Raw genomic sequence first — 13,524 nt, 5'->3', positions numbered from 1 at the left:
AATCATTAACGAGTTAATTGTCCACGCACACCAATGAAGGTACCAAAAGAATAAGAAAATGAAGAACCAAAAGAGAGCACCAGTGGGGGTGCAGGCCAAAGACCCTTCGAAGATTAAGTTAGAGATAGGAAAATCTCCAAGAACTTAATAGTGTGAGAGTTAGGAATTTTCACGTACCTTAAGGAAGGGGAGGTTAGGTGCTTATATAGTGGTGTAGAGCTGACTAAGAACCCTTGAATGTAGGAGCTTTCCTTGTAGAGAAGATTTGGAGTTAAAGCTTCGAGATCTTAGGACTTCTTTTCCCATATGGGGAAGATATGAACGTGTAGTAGGGTCTTTGGGTGTGGTGTGCAAGTTATTTCCACGTTGGGGCACATGAGTGGAGAACACGTAAAGGCTTGTGGAACCCAGTATAATCAACTGTTGGCATGATCATCCACCCGTCGGTTCAACTATCCGTCCGTTGGAGGAGGCATCTATCCTAACAGGTCAAAGTGAACTATTGACTTTTATGAACGAAAATATCTCAATCAGTTTCTAAACCAATGCACTTGGGGCATTCTTCAGCGTTTTCCAAATATTATAACAAGGCCTATTAATTAATTGACTTACCATTTAATTTTTTTTTCTTTTAATGGAAAATTGAAGAGAACTCAATTGCCACACATTTGGCATTTGGTAATAGAATATTCTGAACACTTTTTATTTTCATTAGGTATTTGTTCTGGCTTTCTATTCTATGCCATTCATTCATTGTCTAAGTGCCTCTAACACAAAACGAGCACCTACTAACCAAAAAAAAAAAAAACAGAAGCAAAGAGCACCTAAGTCCGTGGAAAGCAAGAACTACAGTATCAAAGCAGACAAAGTTGTTCTTGACGAAGAAAACAAAGAATCCATCACAACCACCGCTGATCGTTGCTATTTCTCAGAATTGCCGGGGCATGTCACATTGGAAATCTTGCTCAAGCTCCCTATTGAAGCCTTAATACGATGCAGGTATGTATTCAAGTCTTGGCGTGACCTACTCTTAGATCCTAGTTTTGCCAAACTACACCATGGTATCACACCCACTGGTGTTGTGCTGAAATCTAGCCTATACCCTCAAGGCAATTCTGGTGGGCTTTACTTGCTTGAGCCTCAAGAACAAGAATCCACTTCTATAATTGCCAAGTTTAACCGTTTTACCTACCTTGAATCTACTCTAGTGAATTCATGTAATGGGTTGATTTGCTCTTGTGATATTAGGATGGCTAATCCCATATACATATCAAATCCTATAGCTGGTGATTATTTGACCCTGCCAAATGGTGAAACAAAGCCAGATGGTCAATTTGTATCTATGTTTGGATTTAGCCCCAAGACTAAGCAGTACAAAGTGGTTAAATATTCAGACTTTGTAGAGATTTATACACTAGGAAGTGGTGGTTGGAGAAGAATTGAACATGTTCCACCTGCACGCCATAGGAGTTTGTTTGGGACTTTTGTGAATGGAGCTCTCCACTGGCTTGTTAAACTTCCTAATGGCTCAGTGCTTCGTTCTTTTGATCTTGAAAATGAGCAATTCCGAGCAATTCCACTACCCTCATCTAGGGTGTATTATGCCAGTTTTAAAAGGTCAAATCTTGGGATATTTGGAGACTGCCTTTCTTTGAGTTCAATTGGTATGTATGCTTCTGATTGGGATATTGAAATTTGGGTGATGAAGGAATATGGTGTCAAAGAGTCTTGGACCAAACAGCTTGTGATTAAATCCCCAAGTCCCTGAGAGTGTTCAAGTTATATGTTTTTTGAAAAATGGGGAAGTTATCTTGGATTGCGTAGGTTGTCCAGTCATTTACAATATTGCACAAGAAAGCTTCAGATTGTTGAACCCTAATGGGATATTATTGACGCATGTTAAAGCAACTGCTCATGCTTCAAGCTTTGTTTCGCTTAAAGACATTGCAATGGGAGATGGCTCAAGGGTGCTTATGTTTTAGATCATGTCAAGTGATTCTGATCCATAGTTTTAACAAGTATGTATATGTAGTGATCTCTCATGTGAATTGTTGAGTTAACTTGGAAGATGCGGAAGATTATACTATAATTTCATCTATGAACAATAGGTTCTACCAATTCATTTGTATTATTTAGTGGACAAATTTTAGTTACAAAACTAGTTGTAACCTAAGGTTAGGTTACAACCTTACTCAATATCTATTAATTAGATATGAATTTTGACAAATCCACCGTTGGATTATATTTTCTTCTTATATCCTTCATGCTTGCAAAATTTATTGAAAATTAAATATTAATAGTTATATCATCAATAAATTATTTAAACTGCAAGTTTTGTAGTTTAAAATTATGCATAAAATATAAAACTATAGATTATACAATAAATAATATCCAATTAACACAAAATTTAACATGCGTATTAAGAACATAAAAAACATACAATCTAACAGTTAAATTTTCAAAATATGTAATAATTTTTTGAAAAAAAGTTGTAGCCTTAAGCTACAATCAATTTTGTAGCTAAATTTTGTTCTTATTTAATTTCACAATTCCTTGGGTGGAAAAACTTTAAATACAAATTCTTACATAATGGGCAACAAGGTACATACAATGAATAAATAAAAAAAAAATACTTATTGTCTGGCTACTTGATGGAGAAGGTTTCTCTCCAAAATAGTTTGATAAGAAACTTTTTAAACTCCTCATATATGTTTTCGTTGGGTGTGAATTTTAAAAATCTAATCACTGAATTTTATTTTTTTTATTATATCTTTTATGCTTACAATAGTAATGTCATCAATCAAATGTTCAAATTTTTGTAGTACAAAATTATGCATAAAAAATAAATTTATTAATCGAATAGTAAATAACATCCAATTTAAACTAAATTTAATATATGCGTTAAGAATATAAAGAATTTACAATCTAGCTGTTAGATTTTTAAAATTCACACCCAATAAATAAAAAATTTAAGGAGAGTTTAAAAAATTTCTCTCTAAATAGATTTTGAGAGCAACCTTGTCTCTTTGTGAGATATGATGACAATTATACTTCTGCACATTTAAATATAGAGAGAAAAAAGAAGGGGGCAAGCAAACGAAGTCCAGATTGGAAAGTGGTGCAACGTCATTCATATTCATTCATAATTTAAATAAGCTTTAAGAAGCCTCTTAAAAGGGGAGTATAAGGTCAAAACACAAAGGCATTTTTCTGTCAATTGCAAGGCCTCCTTTATGGGTGGATAATTTGTCTAAACTTCTAAAATATGGCAATTTAAGGGAAAATAAAGAGGATTGTTTTTCAAATTTGGAAGCATAGGGTCCAACAACTAAAGCAAATTTAGACGTTCATGTAGAATTCATCATTTCCATTCCCGAAAATATAGACAAATTATCCAATGAAATAATTAAGCAGTGATTCCTGAAAGGATAGTACACACAGTTGGCAACCATTATGATTTCCAATTTCCAAATACGAACTTCTTACAAAAACTAGTACTGTATAATCAAGGAAGATCCAAACATCTACAATAAGACAATAATGTTTAGGTAACTGATGAACTCCTTGCAAGCAGCTTGCTTTTTCTTCAATATTGATCCATCAGCTATGGTTCATATCAACACGCTGCAAGTCCGTCCTCTATGAGTAAGTCTTGTGCCACATAAAGTGGCACAACAAATGGGACAACTTGCCCATGTGGCGAGTTGTAGTTGGTGGAAGAGTGTCCTCATATGGACCCACCATCACCCCTCTAGTCCACCAACCACAACTCGCCACATGGGCGAGTTGTGGCATTTGTTATGCCACTTTATGGCACAAGACTTATTCGTCCTCCATCCCAAACATAAAGTTCACATTCTATCCGTACAATTTGCTTTTCCCACGGCAGCTCAATTAATTTACCTCAGTTTTAACTTAGGCTGCGTTTGTTTTGCTTGAAAACACTTTCAGGAAATTATTTTACATCCTTATGTGTGTTTGGCAGCTACACATAATACGGTCAATAGAATATCATTTACACTTTGACTGGAAAATAAGCCGCTTTGACCGAAAAATCATTTACACTTTGATTTTACCTTTAAACAATTTCCGGAAACCACACCTGAAGAGAGAGAGCTCGAGCACACTGCTCGCACAGTCCAAAACCCATCTCCAAGCTCACCTTAGCCAAGCTCCGACCAGTCTAGCTAAGCTCCGACCAGCCTAGCCAAGCTCTGGCCAACCTAGATTGTGCCACCCCACAGTCCAAAACCCATCTCGAAGCTTACCTTCAAACCATTTCCAGAGAAAAAAAAAGAAAAAAGAAAAGAACTAAACCAAGATAGAGAGGCCGGTCACCGTCAGAAAGTGAGAGAGCCGCCCATTGTCAGAGAGAGAGAGAGGTCGGTCACCTGAACTTGAGATCGACTCCACCGCCGTTGGGGCCGTGCCTCTCATCGCTAATCAAGCAAAGAGACTCCAATGCCGCACAATCTCGCCTTCGCCTTCGCCTCTACCATGTGATCTTGCCTTTAGATCAAACCCAGTCGCCTCTCTCTCTTCTCTCAATTTGACCAGAATTGATGATTTTTTTTTTGAGTTTTGTTTCTTTTGTGTTTCTCCGCTGAGAAATGATATTATATATTTGTTTGGAAGTTGAGAAAATGCGAGTAACAAGTAGAAAATATGTTTTCTATAGTATTTGTAAGAACACAACCAAACACTAAAAAATATTTTTCAAAGTATTTTTTAAAATACCACCAAACACCTAAAAATATTTTCTTTTCCGAAAAATATTTTCACTTGAAAACATTTTACACTTGGAAAACATTTTACATAGAACCAAACACAGCATCAATGTCACATGGAACAGTAAGTACAGAAAAACACAAATCAATTTTAACCAAAAGAAAATCAGTATATGCCATGCCATCTGCCTCTCCGGGGAACAATAAACAAAATGTTAAAATGAACTCTAAAGCTATAATATTTATAAGTAAACGGACATAGCATAGAGTATCACCAAACTATTGTTAAAGGAGACATGTTTTTGAAGTTATCTTTGTTCTCATTTGCATAGAACCCGATGATTGAAGATGAAAATTAAAGACACTGAAGATTAAAAATGGACAAGTACATCAACATAATTTAAAGTTGGTTGGGTACGGTACAGTTTTGTCAGAAGTACAGAAATGAACTCAAGAACAGAATTACAGAAGCATGCGATACAACATAACTTACCTAACAGATATATAATCCAGCACTTACTATCTTTTAAAGAGATTACTTCTTAGACAGATAACTCAGTTTGGGAAATCAAAATTCCATCAGTGTCTGCATAAAGCCATTCCCCATCAGAGATCCTTGTCCCAGCAATGGTAATTGGAACATGCTTCTCTCCTATTCCTTTCTTATTGGCTTTCATTGGATGGGAGGCCAGAGCCCTCACCCCAATGTCACAACCATTAATCTCATCAACATCCCTTACACAGCCATTGACAACTATCCCAGCCCATCCATTATTCTGAGCTTGTACAACAGGATTGCCCCCCAATATTGCACACCGCAAACTTCCCCCCCCATCTACAACAAGAACTCGGCCATTACCCTTCTCCTCAAGAAACTCACGAACCAAAACATTGTCTTCAAATACCTTGAGGGTAACTATTGGTCCAGAGAAGACCTGGCGGCGTCCATATATATGAAAACTTGGCTGGAGTGCCCGAAGCTCACCACTCACAATTAGCTGCGGATTTGCATCACAAACTTCAGCAGTGGTAACCAAGGCCATTGGTCCTTAACACCTTCAGGTTAGGACAAACATCATATATATTTTAGTGTTTGAAAAATACACCCAACTCAGTTTTCAAGAAAAACTGTGTAACAAAAGGATTCTGCAATCCATCCATGACGTTCTCAAATTCTTATTAAAGCTATTCAGTACTTACACTTCAATTTAGATTCAAACAGCAAGAATACAGAGACACATACACAAGCAAATGTGTAATTTGATTGAAATTTGAATACCAAAGAATACAATACAACAAAACATTACACTTCCATTCAGATTTGGAAACCAAGAATGCACAGGAACACATTCACACAGAAACCTTATCCCTATCATTTCAAATGAGCAACACAAATCTTGCCCACAGTTTTGCTCTATGGCCATGTGTAATGCTGAATTAAAAGCAACCATATGTCCACTCATTTTCTCAGAAAAACTTCTTATTGGCCACTCTTCATTCCTAGTAGCACCCTCAACCCAAACAAATCACTAAACACTATGGTGAAGGCACAAGATATAGGCCCCCAATAATTGAGGCCTGTGGGCTTAGACATCAAAAGAACACAGTCAAACTTGTAATTATGGATGGAGCCTGCTAGTAATTGGGGCTAAAGACCTAATAAGCCCAATTGTTTAATTAATAGGATTTCTTTTATGTATTTTGTTATATACTTTTCCTCTTTAGTTTAGGAGTTTAGGATTTTTTTTTTTTAAGCAAAGTTTTGTAACTCAATCTAAGAACCCATGGATCCAGTTTTGAAAGAAACAGTTTCATTGATATTAGATTTCTTTGAATTCTTTCAATGGTCTGGTACAAACTCCAACCAACCCTAGGCACTAACATAGGTTTTCTCTTGCTTGGTGTTGACTCCAAGTAAGCCTAGTTGCTGACTTGTAGGTATCTTTACTTTTCTGTCTTTTAATTTTTGGGTAGCATCATTTTGGTTTAAACTGCCACACTATCACAGTCATTGATCTCAGACTCACATAAGCAAACTATACCACTGTTTTCTCACCTAACATCCACTCTCTAACTTCTAGTAAATGCATACATCTAAAAAATTATGATGATCACTAATATACTTTGCTAAGAAAGGTTTAGGGTTTAGGGTTGTATTGTATCAAGGCTAAGAAAGGAATGTAATGACAGGAATATTGATATATTATTTATTAAATTGAGTATGGCTAATTAAGTTATTTTCAAATTCATATATTTCATACTATGGACCAACAGGAGGATAATTTAGATATGAGAAACAGAACAAAAGAACCTCTTATTAAAACAATTAGAGAGACAAAATCAAAACCAGATGTACAAATTTTATGAAAAACAAGAAAAAAGTAACAAGATTAACATGCCACGGTATCTCCTTTCATAAAGAAGACCAATGACCTAGCAGGAGTGAAGAAAGACATATCTAATCCAATCTGATCAAACACAATGAATATCATCCAAAAGATAGAAAGCCTTGAAAATGGGAAAGGTTGAAATTTTAAGACAACACCTCAAGAATGTCACCCAAAAGATTCCAGCAGCAAATCGCATAAAGTAGGGACAATGCTTCACTCAATTACTTTGTGTGTGTGAGTCAGTGAGTGTGTGTATATATCTAATTTAAAAGAATCACAGAACGTATATAACAAACTTAATGTGTTTCTTCAAATAAATGATAAAGATGATTTCTAGTGTGGAACCAAGTAAGAAATTGCAAAAAATAGTGCATCAAAAACCTTATATTTTAATTTCTCCAGCTCTTGATTAGTTTCCAAAGTGAGGCAAATAACCAATACTTAAAAGTATAATTAATGCAAACACACAAAATAGACACAAATCCCTAAACGTGGGGAAAATAACTTCACACATTCATAGTTTCTTAGCTTATTATTCACCCAACCACCACCTCTCCAATTATGGTGATTTATTCCATTAGTTTCAAGAGAAAACTTATCTTGGCAAACATTTAAGTACGATAATTAGAATAATACATATTTCTACACAAGTATTGCTAGGTGTACTACAAACTTTACTACAAGTTTGAAACAAACTGATGTTGCCAATTGTAACCCACTAATTATGTGCTTTGTGCATCAAACACACAGTTTATACCAAAATTAAAGTAACACTTGTAGCACCCCTAACATTTTCATCTACTGTATCCCCTATAATGTAATGTTGAGATCTCCCAAGTGTCAATCCCACAGGATACCTATGCGTGGCAAACCTCTTGAAACCTTACGCACTAGACACTTCATATCTTCATAACAAAGAAAGTGTAGGAATTAAGATTGTAAGGTATATTATCATTTCAAACACACATTTGGCATTAGATTTAAAAAAAAAAAAAAATACTTTACTTTTTGTTTAAGTAAGTATCAAAGAGTAGAGGATGGAGATACATGCAAACCTCAAGCAGAACTCAAAAGAAATACGAGTAGTAATTAGCACTTTTTATATAATTCAAACTCATTCTCAATTCTTAACAATGCTAGACTAAGTTTCCATTTAATACTATATAAATTCATAGCTTTATTTGATTTATTATAAAGTTAAAACTAAGTTGTACCTAAAAAAAGGGTTTTTAAAAGTTGTATCTAACTATTATAAAGAGTCTTATAGATCAATTGACACCTCCTTCTGTTTTCCAACAAAAATATTCAAGATTCAAATATTTCTACTCCCAACTATTGAATTATCGAAAAAGAAAAAAATTAAAAAAGTAGTATCTAACTTGGCTTAGAAAAAAACACTGAAGATTAAGCCACAACAAATGAAACCTAAAATCACTATTTATATGATATAAAATCATGACATCACTACAAATCAAAGGGTATGCTATACTCTCCAAAAAGGGGAAAAATCTTTTGTAACAGGTATACCAATTACTAAGTCATCCCATGAAATAACAAATAAGTGAATCGTATGTAAGTCAATTTTATACCATTTGGACAAATTGGTACCACAAACTTTCCACATGGATATTCACACATTGGATTGTACAACTATTACAAAAAGAATTAGGCCCCATTTCGTAACGGTGTTTAAACAATGAAAATTGTGGTTAAATACCACAACACATATTTTTACACACTTTTCTACCCACACGTATTTCTACAAAACTTAAACAACATTACTAAAAATCTCTTACCAAACGGGCCCTTACTTTCTCATATTTCGACCAAACATGCTTATTGGGGGGTTCATCATTCATTCATGCCGACAACATTCGGAAATGTGTAGTCCAAAAACATAGTCCACATAAAAACATAGGCCAAAATGGCCAAATACCACTATTTACCGAAATGTATATTAATTGACCACTATTTTGAAATTATGTAAGGACCTACAACCTTTTTGAAACTGGAGTTTGTGAAACTTGAGTTTGCCGTGTAACTCGAGTTCCATAAACTCGAGTTCTTTGAAAAAATAGCCTTTAAATTTACAGGAAAATTTTTTATGGAACTCAAGTAACATAAAAAATTTTCAAAATTTTTCCATGGAACTTAAGGATCTGTTTGGTAGAAGAGTTTGAGTAATGTTGTTTGGGTGTTTTTGATATACGTGTAGGTGAAAAAGTGCGTTAAAATGTGTGTAAAGTTGTTTAAAATGTGCGTTAGACCTTGCTCACCAACCATGGTCTAAGTTTGTGGAAGTCGAGTATCATGGAAAATTCAAGTTCCCAAACTCAAGTACCCAAAATTGGTAAATCCCTACATTTTTCTACATTGTAGTAGATTGATATATATTTCGGTAAGTGCCATTTTGGCCTAAAAACATACATACAAATCTGGAATTACCAATTAAACAGTCAATCATCATAACCGCATAATAATAATAATAAAAGCATTCAAATCTGACTACGTTGGCACTATCCAATCCATCATCTAATAAAACGGTCCATCTTTGAATGTTTCCAATTCTAGGATTAATAAAAGAAAGTAATCAATCAAACATCAAAACCATAATTACTATTTCTATTTTCAAAACCCTTTTTTGATCATTTCGTGTGGGCCCCACCTTGTTTAAGAATAAATGAAAGCTTAGACAGCTTTATGTTTAACTATTGAATAAATTAAGAAAGAATGATTTCTAATATTAGATCAGTTCGAAAGAAGAGAAAATGCGAGAGCAATGAAGATAATAATAATAATAATAATAATAATAATAATAAGATGAAGAAGAAAAGAAAAGAAAAGAAAAGTTTCAAAGCTTAAGATTTGTTTTTCGTTAAAATATTTTCTCAGTAACCAAAGAAACGAAAATTTTTCCAGATCGAGAAAAGGAAATCAAAAGAGATTATCCAACGCTCATGATTTTACCTCAGATGGAGATGCCACAAAACTTTGAATAGGCCTTGCTCGAAACAGAGAGAGAGGGAGGTTTGCGGAAGTGAAGTGGAGTTTTGTGTCTCTAAAATAAATATATATGTGTATATATATATATATATATATATATATATGGTATCAGTGTTTTCACTCGGAGAAGAAAGAAAGAAAGAAAGACATTGGTTTTCGCTGTAAAAGCGCGTGGGGACCGGATTTTCTTTTTCAAAAGATTAAAAAATATAAATAGTGTAAGGATTTATAAGCGATGACAATCATTGGTTTTCTCTTTTGCACCTGTCCCCAAACGTGGCCCACCCTTTGCCTCTGTGTCCGCTTTTTCTTCTATTGTGGACCCCATTGGTACTCAAATTCCAAAAGCCTCATTCTTACTATTTATCTATACAGTTAAAGTGGCAAAAATAGTTAAATACCACGTTTTAGCAAAATTATTGGCAATCTAGCACGGTTTAAAAAATATATAGGAGAGTTCTTAGATATTCTGCCACCGTGGCATAGGTTGAGCCGGACTGTGGGCATTAAAAAATGCTAGATGGTACTTGAGTTTCTGGAACTTGAGTACTGTGTTAGTTTAGTACCCGAGCTCCTTGAACTCAAGTATGGCTCGGGTATAACAGCTAAAAGCAACCAAATCCGTACTCGAGTTTATTAGACTCAAATACTGTGTTAGCAGTACCCGAGCTCCATAAACTCAAGTATAGCTCGGATTGCACATATAGCCAAAAACAAAACACAAACTTATTTCAAACTCAAAACACAATACTCGAGTATGGCTTAGTGAAAGCATCTAGACTCATACTCGAGTTTATTGGAGTTGAGCACTGTGTTAGCAGTACCTAAGTCCCCTAAACTCGAGTACGACTCAGGTTCCTTAACAGTGACCTTCAAATTCATCTTGATTTTGATCAAATAGTCTTATAGAAATTTGAAGATCTAAAAATGTTATCAAAGAGCCTCCTCAAAACTCATTAAGTACATATTTTTTGAGTAATACAGCTTGTAAATGGGAAGAAAAAAACATCCATAAGGTTGCCTAAAGTAAAAGGAAGTTTCAACTTATGCTTAAAGTTGGCTATTATCCTTTTTGTTCTTTGTATCATTAGTTAGTCTGGTGGTATATTTATTTGGTTAAGAATTTGACTTATTATATTGACCAATACTTCAAGGAATTTGGAAAATTACAGAAACTACAAATACTGAAGTTTAAAAAAAATAAAATAAAAAAGTAACCTTGAGTTTGATCAAACACCCCAAGAGGTGCACCTCAAAGGGCAGGCAAAATGATGGACATTTTCTAAAACATGCACAAATTCATTTTGATAAAGGATATCAGTTACTTGGTAAGTCTCCAACAAATTTCTAAAATCCTAACACAATTTTGGGTGAGTGACAGACCAAATTGTGTTATGTCACCTAAGTAAGAATTTCAGGTCTTAGTGCTTTTATATTAAGCCATATGCATAAGTCAAAATTAAAATCTCTTTCATGTAATAAGTACATCATTCTGATCAACAATTTGGGGTCAAAATTTTATATCACCCATCTATCTGACCAAGACAGAGCAGGTCTTGGAAAGTAGAAGACATTACCACAAGCCTTTATTAATTATCATGATAGCTCCTGCACAACCCCATCCCCCTACACGGCCATGCATAGAATTCCACATGCATAATAAATGAAATATTACCACTTATTACTTACCCATCTGCTGGCAAGCCACAAGAAGGTGAACATGCAATCTTTTCATACGTTTTAGACCAATCTTCAAAATTGATTCCAAATTTCTGCTATAGGTTCCATGTATGCACAGACCAAATTCTCTTTCCTGTGAAAATCCACTTAGACATTCTTCACCTTATAAGAATTGTTCCATATTCATATTCTAGAATGAAAAGAGGAAGAGAGAAAAAGGGGGGGGGGGGTTGGTTGGGAAGACATACATGATTTTATTGGAGGAGTAATAACCTTCTACTCTAAGCTAACAACAAAACCTATATTGAGTCAGTGTGTCCAATAAACCTAAATTGTTATCTGTGGTAGAAATGGATAGCAGAAAGTGTCATACTCAGATATTTTATACCTTTTGCAGTTAAAAAAAAAACTATAAGAAAAAAAAAGGAAACAATTAAACTAGCAAAGATTCAAATAAATTTAGTAAGGCTTCTTGGAAGTGTTTAATAAATGTGCTTGTCAAAAGCTATTGTTGAGGCTTAACTAAGAAATTACCTGAATGAAGTTAATGACAATGTACTATATGAAGCATTTCCAACAGTAACCAAGTTTGATGATCTATCATTTACATTTACATATAGGGAGGAATTATAAATGGTAAAAACAGTGACAAAAGCAATATTTTCTCCACTTCTGGATGTGTGGGAGGACGTTGAAAAATGGGTTTGGTTGAGAGCTTTGATGCCTGCAACATATATAAAACAAGAAACACACATAAGACACAGCAAATAACCTATATATGGGGATTGAATGCAAAATTTTCTAATGGTAAGAAATAATACAAAATCATTTGACCACAGAGAGAGGAATGTTACAATTTTTACAAGAAAGTAGATGTATACATTGCATTACTTTTAGAAGTGTCCATAAGTCATAATTTCCTGTAAAGAGGAATATTAAGTATTGACATTGAAATGACCCCATAGTGTTGTGTGCATGTCCAAAACAAAATTAAAAGGTAAGATTGAATAGCTAATGATTAAATCTCAGTTAAATCTGCGACAAACCAAATTAAAGTCCCAACAGTTTTTTGTTTCCTGATATCTAAAGGGAGTCCTGGGGTATGAAGACCATGTATTACTGAGTAGAAAAGTGAAATTATGGCCAACCCACAAATGGCCTAACACCCTTCAGAGAAAGGAAAAAATGGAAAACATTACATTACACATAGGGCAGTTACACATTACATTATATTAAGCAATTAGTATGCAATTTTTACGACAAACCAAATGGCAATGCTAATGACTTTTTGTATGCATCCTATAGGGAAAGTAGCTTGATAGTATAAATGCCATATTTGGTCCTTAAAATTTTATCCAACTTTTCTCAAGTTTCAAAAATACATAATTGAATGGCATATAGCATGCATTTTGATCTAATGGCATATATCATGCATTTTGTTTCAAGTTGCATTTAAAAGGATGCCACGGTTCAAACTTAGCGTACCTAATCCACGAGATAACATGTGCAACTAATATTGCTACACTGGTTAGAAATATGTGCAAGATAACTAAGGCAATGTGAGGTTGAAAGGACTTCAATACCATAAAAGAAGATGGGGAAAAAAACTAAAGGTTTCAATATTCTTACATACTTGGGGCCTGCAGTCATTGTTGGAAAATTCTCAATAGTACATAATTCTGTGAGGGTACCATAGAGCAAATTCACATGAAAGAAGAAATTCA

The 13,524-nt window shown here is 34.4% G+C and overlaps 2 protein-coding genes across 2 annotated transcripts; one reads left to right on the top strand and one right to left on the bottom strand.

Moving 5' to 3' along the window:
* Window positions 1-919: 919 nt before the first annotated feature.
* LOC142607317 (F-box protein At3g07870-like) lies at window positions 920-1,890 on the top strand. The gene is made up of 2 exons (XM_075778758.1): window positions 920-999; window positions 1,249-1,890. Exon 2 carries the CDS (start codon window positions 1,250-1,252, stop codon window positions 1,766-1,768), a length of 519 nt encoding a protein of 172 aa, XP_075634873.1. The 5' UTR covers window positions 920-999; window position 1,249; the 3' UTR covers window positions 1,769-1,890.
* A 3,179-nt stretch (window positions 1,891-5,069) lies between these two features.
* On the bottom strand, window positions 5,070-10,226 carry LOC142607316 (putative 4-hydroxy-4-methyl-2-oxoglutarate aldolase 2). Its single transcript, XM_075778756.1, has 2 exons — window positions 10,085-10,226; window positions 5,070-5,783 (listed from the first exon to the last, which is right to left on the bottom strand). Exon 2 carries the CDS (start codon window positions 5,768-5,770, stop codon window positions 5,270-5,272), a length of 501 nt encoding a protein of 166 aa, XP_075634871.1. The 5' UTR covers window positions 5,771-5,783; window positions 10,085-10,226; the 3' UTR covers window positions 5,070-5,269.
* Between the last annotated feature and the right edge of the window lie 3,298 nt (window positions 10,227-13,524).

This window comes from Castanea sativa, chromosome 8 (genome assembly GCF_040712315.1).
Source record: "Castanea sativa cultivar Marrone di Chiusa Pesio chromosome 8, ASM4071231v1".
Classification (NCBI taxonomy): Eukaryota; Viridiplantae; Streptophyta; class Magnoliopsida; order Fagales; family Fagaceae; genus Castanea; species Castanea sativa.
This window is presented reverse-complemented; position numbering and strand designations above follow the sequence as displayed.